The sequence below is a fragment of the Melanotaenia boesemani genome, chromosome 11, assembly GCF_017639745.1.
Source record: "Melanotaenia boesemani isolate fMelBoe1 chromosome 11, fMelBoe1.pri, whole genome shotgun sequence".
NCBI lineage: Eukaryota > Metazoa > Chordata > Actinopteri > Atheriniformes > Melanotaeniidae > Melanotaenia > Melanotaenia boesemani.
In genome coordinates, this window is record NC_055692.1 from 13523348 (window position 1) to 13536186 (window position 12839).

At 37.2% G+C, this 12839-nt stretch overlaps 2 protein-coding genes across 2 annotated transcripts; both read left to right on the forward strand.

Moving 5' to 3' along the window:
* Positions 1-1266: 1266 nt before the first annotated feature.
* On the forward strand, positions 1267-2983 carry LOC121648353 (arginine vasopressin). The gene is made up of 3 exons (XM_041998388.1): positions 1267-1467; positions 2369-2573; positions 2668-2983. The coding sequence occupies exons 1-3, from the start codon at positions 1282-1284 to the stop codon at positions 2802-2804; spliced, it is 528 nt and encodes a 175-aa protein (XP_041854322.1). The 5' UTR covers positions 1267-1281; the 3' UTR covers positions 2805-2983.
* Positions 2984-7891: 4908 nt separating this feature from the next.
* ccl27b (chemokine (C-C motif) ligand 27b) lies at positions 7892-9126 on the forward strand. The gene is made up of 3 exons (XM_041999843.1): positions 7892-8049; positions 8221-8335; positions 8546-9126. Exons 1-3 carry the CDS (start codon positions 7986-7988, stop codon positions 8664-8666), a joined length of 300 nt encoding a protein of 99 aa, XP_041855777.1. The 5' UTR covers positions 7892-7985; the 3' UTR covers positions 8667-9126.
* Positions 9127-12839: the final 3713 nt, after the last annotated feature.

Genomic DNA, 12839 nt, shown 5'->3' on the forward strand with positions numbered 1-12839 from the left:
TCTGTGGGAATATAGCATTTAAAGTAGAATAGCTTTCATTAAAATGTTGACTATTATCTTTCACCAGATCTTTTAAGAAGTTTTGTTTCCTAAGTAGACACACACAAATATCCCTTCAGTTAATATTCATAAATTAGTTTTATATCTATTGTAACACCTCATAATAGCTACTTTTGTAAGAATGAGCTGTTTTGTACAAAAGGGGTAAACAGAGAGAAGCCAGGGATGCAGTATATGTCTTCACAATAATAAATGTCATAATTTCTATGTTGGTTACCGTGACAACATTTAGCTTAACCAAGGTCATGATCCTGTATCCGCTCAGTGAGACTGGATTCAGCAGTTCTGCTTGTGAAATGAAGACATCAGCATCACTTCTTGAGATGGAAAAAATCTCTATGAATAAGGTTAAATCAGGCAATTTTTTTCTACTGTAGCCTATTTGTTAAATTAACTTATTACACATCACACATTTTATTTTAATTGCATTACCTTTATTTCAGTTTATTACAAGAATCGGAACTTTTTTCTGTTTAGAAAGTAATTTTTACACATCTTTATGTTTCATGATATTGAGGGTTAATGCTTAATGAAGGACTCTCACATTTGAACCTGCTGATGCTCAGTTTTGCCATTTGCCATTTAGTTTGTTAATCAGCATCACAACAGCTAATGGGAGAGATACAAATCAAAGCATGCAGCTGGAAGATGATTAGAATAATTAGCTGAAAATATGTTTATTTGAAATGTTAATGTTGTTATGTTGATCAAAAGTTGAATATAAGTCATGGAGATAATCTGCATGACCCTGAGGTCGTCATGATGCCACCACAGTTGTCTACATGTGACAAAACTAAAAAAATATCTACAGTGTGGTGATTAATTAATTTGACGGCTAAATGTGCATGATCACCATGAAATGTTCTTCATCATTGTGCTTACTGCGGTAAATATAATTAGTTGTTCTCAAACCCCAATTAGTCGTTCGCGTCATGCCAGATTTATTGTGTCATCCACAACGGAAATGGTTCAGAATGGTTATTAGAAATAAGCAGCGCTGAATACAGACGTCGCATCTTCAGCAGTCACTGCTGTTTTTTTGAGTAGATTATTTAGATGGCACGCATCCTATGCAGAGGCATACCTGCTGCGACCTCTCGCGCACACGGCAGTGGCCTTCGGTCGCGCGTGCACGTATTTGCGGGGAGCACAAACAGTACCAGAGTGACGTCAGATATCAGTCGCTGTGTCAGACAGTGTCCGAGTGTTTATAAGTGAAGTATGATCAGGGGTATCGGTCAGACAAACCACACTGGCGGTGGGCTTACAGACACAGAAACAGCAGCGATGCATCACTCCCTGTTCCCCCTGTGTGTCCTGGGACTCCTCGCGCTCTCCTCCGCGTGCTACATCCAGAATTGCCCCAGAGGGGGGAAACGAGCGCTGTCGGAGGCTGGGATCAGACAGGTGAGGACTATTATCTTGTTTGCTTTCTGCTTAGAGGTTTACTTCCACGGTTTTTTAATTATAGTTTTATTACTTTATAGATCTTTAAATTGACAATTTATCAGCATTATTGATTCTATGCTAACATTAATTAATCATTTAATTAATTAAGTGAAATAAGGAAATATTGAGAAAAGGAATTTTAGTGGCAACGTTTGGTTTTAAGAGATCAGTTTTAACATGAGGTAATCCATTGGCTTGAGTTTGGTTATGTTAAAATAGTCAATGTTATAGTGCATTGATCTCTTTTTCTTTTTATTTATTTATCAGGTTTTCTGGTACAGGTTGTTCACATCACACACCAGAAATGTATACAAAGATAAATTAATTTCAACAAAATTCTTCATCTTGTACCAGCTTGTTCATTTATTTTTTCAGGCCCAGACACAGCAGTGTAGGGCTGTGCAGAAAAGTGTGTATTGATCATTTTATACTTCTTTTTTTGTTGTTTGTTTTTTAAGTATCCTGCATAGCATAAGGATAAACACATCATAAACAGTCACATATCAGAGCCTAGTGGCCTGTTTAGCTGCCAGCAGTATTTGCAAAATTCTTTAAATCTTCTGCAAATCAGGGAAAAGGAGAAGAAAGAATTATTAATTATGCCTTTGCCTAATAACTTGGGCGAGCGAGAGGCAAAGAAAGGCAGGTTATGTTCTTTCCAAAGGAAGTAAGCCGACTGTCTAACACTCTGTTGAATATGGAAATGTATTGGCTCGTATACCCTGAACTGAACTTTTGCTTGCACTGGGACAATTGCAAGTGTGTAGAAAAGTGAATGTATCCTATATGTCAGAATAGTGTTTCCAATATAAATTAAAATTGTTCAACCTGATTGATGCTCACATCTACCCTATTTTAGTGCATGTCCTGTGGCCCAGGAGATAGGGGCCACTGCTTTGGCCCCAGTATCTGCTGTGGGGAAGGCCTGGGCTGCCTTCTGGGTTCCCCAGAGTCAGCTCGCTGTCTGGAGGAAAACTACCTGCTCACCCCCTGCCAGGCAGGATGGAGACCCTGTGGATCAGAGGGAGGACGCTGTGCTGCTTCAGGACTTTGCTGCAACTCTGGTAAACTTTTTCTTCTAATTTGCCATGTTTGGTAAAGTAATATGTAGAATATTGCATGATCTAATCCATGTCCCTTTTCTCTCTTCCTCCACAGAGAGCTGCACGGTGGACTCCGACTGCCTCGAAGAGACAGAAGCCACAAATCCAGACCGTGGATCTGCGAGGAGCTCTCCCACAGAGCTGCTGCTGCGTCTCCTTCATGTGGCCAGCAGAGGACAGAATGAGTACTGATACTGTGAGTGTGGAGGTCTCCGTCTGCTGCACCAGAGATTAAGCCTCACGTTCTGAACTCTGAACCAAGTCAAACTTTGTTCTGTCTTCAGCGTTCTTCTGTGCCAGTCCTGCCTCGGTTTAAAATGTCTTCAACTTGTCATGCCATAAGCAACTTATATACAAATCCCAAACGAGAAAATTCATAACAGCAACAGTAGATTTCATGTTTGTTCCCACTTTTAAAATGTATATACTAATGCACATACTGTAAACAATTTAGAGCTCCAGTTCAAATATGTGAAAAAAAACTATGTAAATAAGTCAAAGATCGACATTGCTTCTGATACGATGAAAAACAGCTGAGTTTCAATGCTTTGACTAAATTTCTCTTGTGTAGTAGAAATATTATATACATTGAAAATAAAAGGAAAATACAGAATGTTTCACAGTCAAAAAGGCTTCTGTTGTTTGTTCTCATGTCTTTATTATCTGCTAGGGTGAGTTTGTGTGAATCTGAGAGAGAAAGAAACGTAATTTTAACAAACACGGACAACTGCAACTGATAAATCGACCGTAATAATTGCTGTAATTTCATCACCTACTTAATGGGTTGTCTTCTGCACATTTGCTTTTGTGCCAGTAAGTTGATGATATCCCCCGCCAGCACAGCCTTCATGGTTATGTACCAACATGTAGGCTTTCATAAATGAAAGGCCGTGCATTGTTAATCATCACATTTCTTTGCACGCAATGACTGAAAGCTGACATCCTGCCAGTAATGTGTAAATGCTGTTTGCCTTCAGATTCAGTTGGAAGCGGATGCAGCACCTCCCAGATTTTGACAGTTACATGTTTTGATTTATTCTGCCTGTCTTGTGTCTGTGTGGCACGATAACCCTTGCATTGACTTTTCAGATAAACATATATTATGCAGTGAGTCTCACTGGTGCATTTTGTTTGACCTCTTATTTTCAAAATGTGCCCTCTAGTTAAGATAAGATGTTTATTACTTCTGGCATTGTTCAAGATGAAGGGAATCATATAGGGTATTCAAACTGTCAACTTTCAATCACCAACTATCACATATAATTAACCAAAAGATTTTCTTAATATAGGTATTAATTAAGGTATAATATTTTATGAGGTATCTCATGCCTTTTAAGCACAGAAAAGACACCTAACTTAACCAGAGTTGTGTTTACAGATAACAGACACTTTGCAAAGAATAAATCTATCTTTTTCAATTGCAAACTGTCAAATTTTTTTTGATCCAATATCTGTAGCTGCAAATTTGCCATATTTCAGCTTGGTGTGTATTGTGTGCTCAAAAACACAAGAGGAAACTATAGCTGACAAAATGAGTGGCAGGCCTTAGAAGTTATTTATAACAGATGAAAATGGTCTCCTTCAGGCATAAAAGATCAAATTTCAGGAAAGAAAGGGAGAAAGAGAAAGGCTGAGGTATGTCAATTGACACAAGAACTGGACTGAAAATCAGTGACTGGGTTATAATGAGTGATGAATCCTCCCCACAGACCCTTTGTCCTTGTTCCCGAAGACTATTTTTACAAGCATAGAGACTTCTTATAATTCACTTCCTAATATCTAAAAGTTGTTTAAAAAAAGTAGTGAAGAAAACTAAGGCAACTACCTACAACATTTGTGTGTGTGTGTGTGTGTGTGTGTAAACTCAACTCAGGGGTTATGGTATTGTATGAACCTTAATGAAGAGGGTAACTCAGAGTAGAATCTTAAATTTAACAAAGTGAAGATAGATAACCAGGTCTATTTATGTCTTTAAAATAGGTTAAAATATCTCTCAAAGTTGAGGTAACTTATGTTCACGAGTTGTCTTAATTGTGTGAGTAAATGTGAATAGCTGTCTCAAGTTTGTTCAGCTTAATATTTTGATTTTTATTTACATGCTTAATGTTGACACAAGGCAAGGCAGTTTATTTGTATAGCACATTTCATGTACAGGACAATTAAAGTGCTTTACATAAAACAAAGATATTACAGATATTTAGAATAGTGAAAGGCATCAACACATAATCACAATAAAATAAATTACATTAAAATGATTAAAAGCAAGATAAGTTAAAAAAGTTACAGCGCAGATTTCATGCATAGGCGCATGAGAAAAGAAATGTTTTTACCCTGGATTTAAAAATGTCTGCATTTGGTGAAAGTTTAATCTCCACTGGCAGTTTGTTCCACTTGTTTGCAGCATAACAGCTAAATGCTGCTTCTACATGTTTAGTCTGGACTCTGGTCTGGACTAGTTGACCAGAGTCTTTGGATCTAAGAGCTCTGCTAGGTTTATATTCTCTGAACATATCACAGATGTATTCTGGGCCTAAACCATTCTGGGATTTGTAAACAAGCAGAAGGGTTTTAAAATCTATTCTGTGACTGACTGGAAGACAGTGTAAAGATTTCAAAACTAGTGTGATGTGTTCAGATCTCTTAGTCCTGGTTAAAACTCTAGCAGCAGCATTCTAGATGAGCTGCAGATGTTTAATGCTCTTTTTAGGAAGTCCTGTTAAAAGACCATTACAGTAATCCAGTCTACTGGAGATGAATGCATGGATGAGTTTCTCTTGGTCTTTCTGGGAGACTAAACTTTTAATTCTGTTGATGTTTCTGAGCTGGTAAAAAGCTTCTTAGTGACAGCTTTGATGTGGCTGCTGAAAGTCAGGTCTGAGTCTATCAACACTCCAAGGTTACAAACTTGGTCGGTGATTTTAAGAGCCAGAGTCTCCAGGTGTTTGCCAATGCTGACCCTCTTCTCTTTGCTACCAATAATCTCAGTTTTGTCTTCATTTAATTGTAGGAAATTTTCCCTCATCCAGTTGTTTATTTGCTCCAGACACTGACACATTAAGTCTATTGGACTGCAGTCATCTGGTGACAGAGACACATAAAGTTGTGTATCATCTGCATAACTGTGATAACTAATGCTATAGTTCTGTAATATTTTACCCAAAGGGAGCATATACAAGTTGAACAGAAGAGGTCCAAGGACTGACCCCTGGGGGACTCCACAAGTAATGGCCACTCGCTCGGATTCATAGCTGCCGATCATAACAAAATAACTCCGGCCTTCTAAATAGGACCTGAACCAGTTAAGAACCGCTCCAGAAAGTCCAACCCAGTTTTCCAGCCTGTGCAACAGGATTCTGTGATCTACAGTATCAAAAGCAGCACTGAGATCCAACAGAACCAGGACTGATACTTGACCAGAATCAGTATTCAACCTAATGTCATTTAACACTTTGACCAGAGCTGTTTCAGTGCTGTGATGAGGTCGGAAGCCGGACTGAAATTTATCAAGATTTCCACTTTCATTTAAAAAGTCATGAAGCTGGTGAATGCACAATGCATTTTTTTTAAGTTGTTGAGTTTACAGCTGGTTGTTTTATTTTATTTAGTTTTGTTGCTGGGGCTGGAGCCTATCCCTACATTAATAGTGTAAATTGAAATATTAATTTGGACTAACTTGAGACTGTTTGTATTAACAAATAAGTTGAGGCAACTTGTTGCATAAGCTGCCTTAAACTTTTCAGAGATATTTTCAACTTAATACGAGTTGTCTCAGCTCAAAAACATGAGTAGACCTGAATATCTGTCCTAACTTTGTTAAATTTTACATTCTACTGCAACTTACCCTCTTGATTTAGGTTCACACAAAAGCAAGAAAACATGTATTTTCTTAATAATGTGCCTGATGATGATGATGACAGTGATGATGATGATTATGCATTTTTCCTGTTGATGTTTGTGTTTTATCTAACTCATGGAGTGTATAATTCTCCTGTCTTATTGCTTCATACTTCTTATTGGTTACCTTATTTTTGGAAATGATCTGTATACATTAATTTGTCTTGTTCCTACAAGAAATAAGTGAATGTTTATCTAAGATCTTCAGGCTGTGGTGAAGTCATAGCATACTGACTTTCAGGTTTCTTGAAATATAGACTACAAACATCCTTATAAACTCCTACTATTGATGTAGCTTAGTTAGGTTATTGGAACCAGCCATGACCACGTTGGCTGTTTAGAGACACAAGTCCTGCACATTTATCTCACTAAACAAACATGTCAGAGAGTTTTGGCCCTAGAAAACACAATTTATGCATCTTTGTAGTTCAGACATGAAGAACACAAAGTGGCACAAATGAGTCGTGTTATTCTGAGGCTTAATGCGGGATTTAGCTGAACGTGGGAAACTCTAGAATCAAGTTATGCATGCTCAACAGTTAATCATACGACAAAGCTTTGTTTAGTCAGTTTTGGTTTTCACCACACCAGTGCATTCTGGTTTCCATCATCTTATAATCACCTTATCTGTCATATTGCTACCTAAAACTTTGCCTGGGGAAAAGCAACATTTTTTAATCAGTAATTATATTGTCTACTCACATGCTTGATTAATTTGCAGAACATGCGTCGGAGAAGTGAAAGTAACACCAGGCACACAGTGTACCGTAGCTTTTAAAGTGTTTCACAACCATGCTGCTAAGTTTTTTTGTTGTTGTTGTTTTGTTTTGGTTTTTTTTAAGATTCCTGCAATGTACTGCTACCATCATTTCCAAGATTTATCTTATATTTGCCATGAAAATATAAAATAAATTACTTTAGATTTATTTATTTACTTATTTTAATTTGTTTTCTGATTAAATTCAGTTGCCTCTCTTGCTCCATTTGCTCCAGACTCTGCATTGGAATTATTGGGTATAATGAATGGATGGATCTTTTCATATGTGACTTTTGATGTCTTTTGTGTGTGCAGGTGTGGCTTTTGTCAGACTGACATTTGAGTGAATGACAGTTTCCATGACCTAAATGAGAATCTGCACAAAAAGTAGCTATTAAACCAGTCTAAACCTGTCTGTGTGAAGCATACCTGTGCAACAAAATAATCCTGCATCAACAGTTAAATAGTCCAAGTTAAAAAGTGAACGTATTTGTTTTTTCCTTAAATCTTTTCCTTATAAATTATTTTAACTTTGCATATCATCCCAGTTTTGTAGCTTTTTTTTATGTATTCAGAAGCATCATGATTTCAAAGACATGCTCGCTGTTTGGATCACATAGTAATAAAAGTTGCCTGCAGCGTGTGGGTGGGTGCACAGGTGTGTTCACTGCTAGGATATAAACAACGAGGACACGTTTCTTCTTTACAGTTGCGCTGCCATCATGGATCTGAAAGTTGTGTTTGCAGTTGTCTGCCTGTGTGTCTTGGCCATCACATCATCTAACGGTAAGGACTTCACCCTCATGTTTGCTCAAACCAAGAGAAATGTTTATTGAATCAGTTTCAGATGCTCGCACTGATAAATATCCATAAATAGGTGGAATACTGATAATATACATACATATTTGACAGAGTATTTAATTTTTTCTGTTTCAACATTTTTCTTATTATTTACAGCTGGCATACCAAAATGCTGCATCAGCACAAGAAAGTTTTCCCGAGGTATTCTGAAGAAAGTAATAAAAGTGGAAATGCAACGCAGCACCGGCGTCTGTGACATCGATGCACTGAAGTAAGTGGTGAAAGTTAAATAAAAGCTTCCAGTGATTTTTGTCTCATCACATGATATGTAAATACACTGTTAACCCAATGCATGCATTAGATATGTGCTGCGGTGATGGTGCAAGAGATATCAGATGGTGTTTGGTATATAAATGGTGTCAATTAACAAGAACTGAACTATAAAACCTAACCCGGATTTTGTTTTATTGTGGGTTCACAGACTCTATACAGCAGGCATGAAGAGACCCTTTTGTGCCGATCCTACAGTGTTCAATGACTGGATGAAGTATAAAGGGAAAATGATGCGACAAGTGAATGTACACAAAACCGGAAAAATCTAACAAAAATGTATGTCCCTCAGATAACTGTGTAAACATATATTCAGCATTTGTACTTTCATAAGTTTTCAATGATTTGACAAAAGATCTTCATTCTGAAAAGAAGTTTTGATACTACTGTAACTCTGAGTGGTGAAAAGTTAATCTTTTAGAGAACTTCAGTTTTCATTTAAGTATAATTCCATTTTATAATGCATTTTACTAAATACTGGGGCATTTATATCAGCGTTTTTAACAGCTTTAAGGGGTCACATGACTCAAGTTGTTTAAAATGGTTTGATGCTTTATCATGGATTAAACATACATTTGATAGATATCAGCTTTACCTCAACTTTTAATGACACTGAAGTTTCTTACATTTTCACTGTGTTTGTAATATAGCAGATTTTTTCTGAGCTGATGATGCATGAACATTTTATACTGTTGCATTTATAAAATCCAAGTAAAGAAATATTTCTGTAAACTGGTGTCTGTTATTATGTCCACCAGCAAAGAGCAGTTTGAAAATGCAGACATAAAGGACTTGTCTAATTATTATTGGTTGCTTTCTTGCTCCAGGGGGAACAAATGATTTCAGTAATGTGTGCCTGAGAATCAGCACATTAGATCAAGTCTCATGTCACTAAAATCAACTTTTATTTGGTCATGAGCTTGATCGTCATGTAAACCAAGATTTAAATCCCATCATCCCTGTTGAGAATTTTTCAAATACTTGAGTGGAGACATGCTGCATGATGGTGTGAATGTTACCTCCTTGCCTGAGGCATTTATGTGTGGATTTCCCAAATACACGCTGTGCATTTGTAGATCCACTCCAGGTAGTCCAGCTTCTTTCCACCTTTCAAAAACCATACTCATTTGGTCAAATAGCGATTCAAAATTCTCCTTAGGAGTGATTGTGAGGGTGAGTGGTTGGTTGTTTTCTTGTGTTAGCCCTGTGATAGACAGGCAATGTCCAAGGGGTACCCTGCCCCTCGTCCTATACCTGCTGGGATACACTCCAATCCCCCTGTAACTGTTTCCAGGGCCCTATTGCATAAAGGATCAAGCCGGGATATTTTGGTCATCTTGGATCGATTCATCTGTGATCCGGTTGCACAAAAGCAGGATAGTGGAAAGTGGGAAATGTTATGACATAAGTTACCATGAAGATTTATTCTGTGGAGCTAGCCTGCTCCAGAGCTAAGTTCCAGGATTTATTTAATTTCTTTCCTTTTTACAGCGGTCCCCACAAATGAAACCAATATTTACCCTACTGCCTGCCACACATCACATTCAGCTGGACCTACAGTCACTATTTAAAACACTTGATTGAATTGGAATAATTTTAGACAAATGATTTTAGAGGATTTTGCAGTCACTTTTACACTCTCATAGACTAAAAATACCACGTCAACCAGGATAATCTACATTGGTGTTCAAGACCAAAAACTTTAATAAACAAAAATAAATAAATAAAGAACACCCCACACATCTGGCAATCCTCTAAATATATCTGGGAATCCCCAGTTTAAGAAACAGAAAAAGAAAAATAGAAAGCACAGAATCAAAGCATATTATACACAAGAATGAATAAACATTCACAAAAAGGTGTGTGTTAGCACTAGTGTGTTGGAGAATGTCCTGCCAAAACCAATACTTTGTGTAAGCAGCAGTCACTACCAAATTGGTAAATGCATTGAGAGGCATTTATGATTTAATAAAATTAAATTTGAATTTTGAATTCTATTTATGATACCTATGATATATAACCTGAGCAACGCATCAAAAGCTATTCTTACACTTGTGCCAATGTCAGGTGGTATACTTTTATTTTGAAATTAATTGTGGGCAGAACCAGAGGTAATGGTAGTATGGCACTAGTTTGATACTTGCTGAAGCCTGGTGAAAGATTTTTTTTTTTTTTTTTTTTTTTGTAATAATAAAGAATTCCATGGTTCATTGTTTATTCTACAGACAGTTTGAAACATCTGTTATCTAAAAAAGTCAACATTCTTCAAGCAGTAGCACCATTTATAAACCATTCTCAAAGCCATAGCAGCCGGTGTACAAACGTAACAGTGGACGTGAAGTGGTGGCGAAAACGAAGAGCAATCACAACCAGTTCGGTTGTGATTGCAAGCTAAATCCTCCAGCTCCAAAGTGGCTATTAACATTCTGAATGTGGTGGCATGTTTTGTAAAACAATTTGAATAATGAAGCAATGTGTATCTATCATTCACAAAATCCCCTGAATGGGCACCTGAGGGGGATCTTATTTTTTTGGGATGATTAAAAGTTACGTGTTTTTTTTTTTTTATTATCTGTTTTTTTCTGTCACACAAGTGCTTTCGGGCACTTGGCAGGCATACATTTTAAATATGAATTTGTTATTAATGTTTTGCCTGTTAAAATAAAGGTTAAATAAAATGTAGGTGCAGTTCAGTGCACCAAAGACATTGAAGAAACCTGTAACACACAGCAATGAGTCTGATACTACAACTGTTTACAATTGTCATATAAGTTGTATTTTTCTTATCTGCAATCCTATAAAATCCTCTTTTACAGGATGTGATAGAGTCATCTGTGGTCAGGGAAGAAGATAAAAACATCTGATAGTGCTCTTATAGCCAGACACACATTTACATAATTTCACTCACATCTGCAGTCAAATTCCCCTGCAATTTCAACAGATTGAAAAGAGGACAACTACAATTTCAAAGATGTTAATTAACTACATAAAGATCATGGGTGTCCAAGTCAAGTCATCAAAAGCCACTATCCTGCAACTTTTAGATGCTTCCCTTCTACAACACACTTGAATCAAATGAACGGCTCGTTACCAGACCTCTGCAGAGCTGAATGATATGTGGACGAGGAAATTCAGCCATTTGATTCAGGGTTGTTGAATAAGAGTTGCAGGATAGCTCTCAAGAACTGGACTTGCTCTTGTTTGATAATAAGTGTGATGGTTTCAGCAGAGTAGTGTGTGTGTGTATTTTTACCCTACTTATTCAGTAGATCAGTAGCATTCAGGAGGACAGCAATATTTTGTTACACTTTCGCTTTGTTTTTATAACCGTGGTGTTGTTTCCCTTCTTTTTATTGGTAGAGACCTATAAAGCAGCAATGAATTAATGTAACAGAACGCACATCTCTGTGGAGGAAATTTGACCCAATACAGCTTCATTGATGTTTGCAGACATTTCTACATGCACAGACTTTCTTAATCATTTCTGTCAGGCTGATGTCTAAACCTAGACTGGGCCATTGCAACACTTCAGTTTCTCCTTTTTTCAACCTGTTGTAGGTTTGTTGCTGTGGGGGACCATTGTCTTATTGCATGGCTCATTTTAAGTTTTGGTTTGTTCAGAAGTAAACATCATTTGTGCTGTTCTTTTTCAGGAAGAGTTTTTCTTTAGGCAACTCCTTAAAAACAAGCCATACTTGTTCCCTCTTTCCAATTGTGCTGTCATGACTCTTGACATTTAAAATACTGAGTCCATAGAGTCTGGGGTGTAGCTCTGGGCATTTTTCAAGTTGTTTTTAGCATTACACAATCCGACTGTCATTGCGCTGCATCATGAATCTGAAAAGTGTGTATGCGATTGTCACCTCTGATAGTGAGGACTGCACCCTCAAGTTTATTGTATCAATTTAGGCTCACATTGATAAGTTAGTGACGAATATTCCCTTTTCACTTTTCATTCACCCATTTAGAGTTTAATCTAGCTATAGGAAACAGAAGCATATTGCTGCTGAAAGAAAAAGAACATTGGATCTTATCCATGTAAGAAGGTGAAACATAAAACAAATCAATGTTTTTGTTTTTGAATGAGAAAAAAATGAAGACAGTAAATCAAAACTTGATTAAGTTGTACTTCATGTTGAGTTGAGACATGGTAAAATTCTGCTGTTAAGAATAACCTGTAATGACACTATGATCACATTAATCCTTAAACCCCTCTCCCAAGCAAGACACAGTCATAGCCAGTTGTCAAAAGGAAAACTAAAAAGTCTCTTCAACAACTAGACATGCAACTACAGAACAGGTTTGCTCCACTGCTGCAGGATTCTGGATCTACATCTGATGACCGAGATGAAATCTCCCTACACAACAGTGTAAGCCCACAAAACAACTCAGAAAGTAAAAGGCGACAAGAAAAGCAAAGGGCTGGGCCTCAAACTCTGATTGTT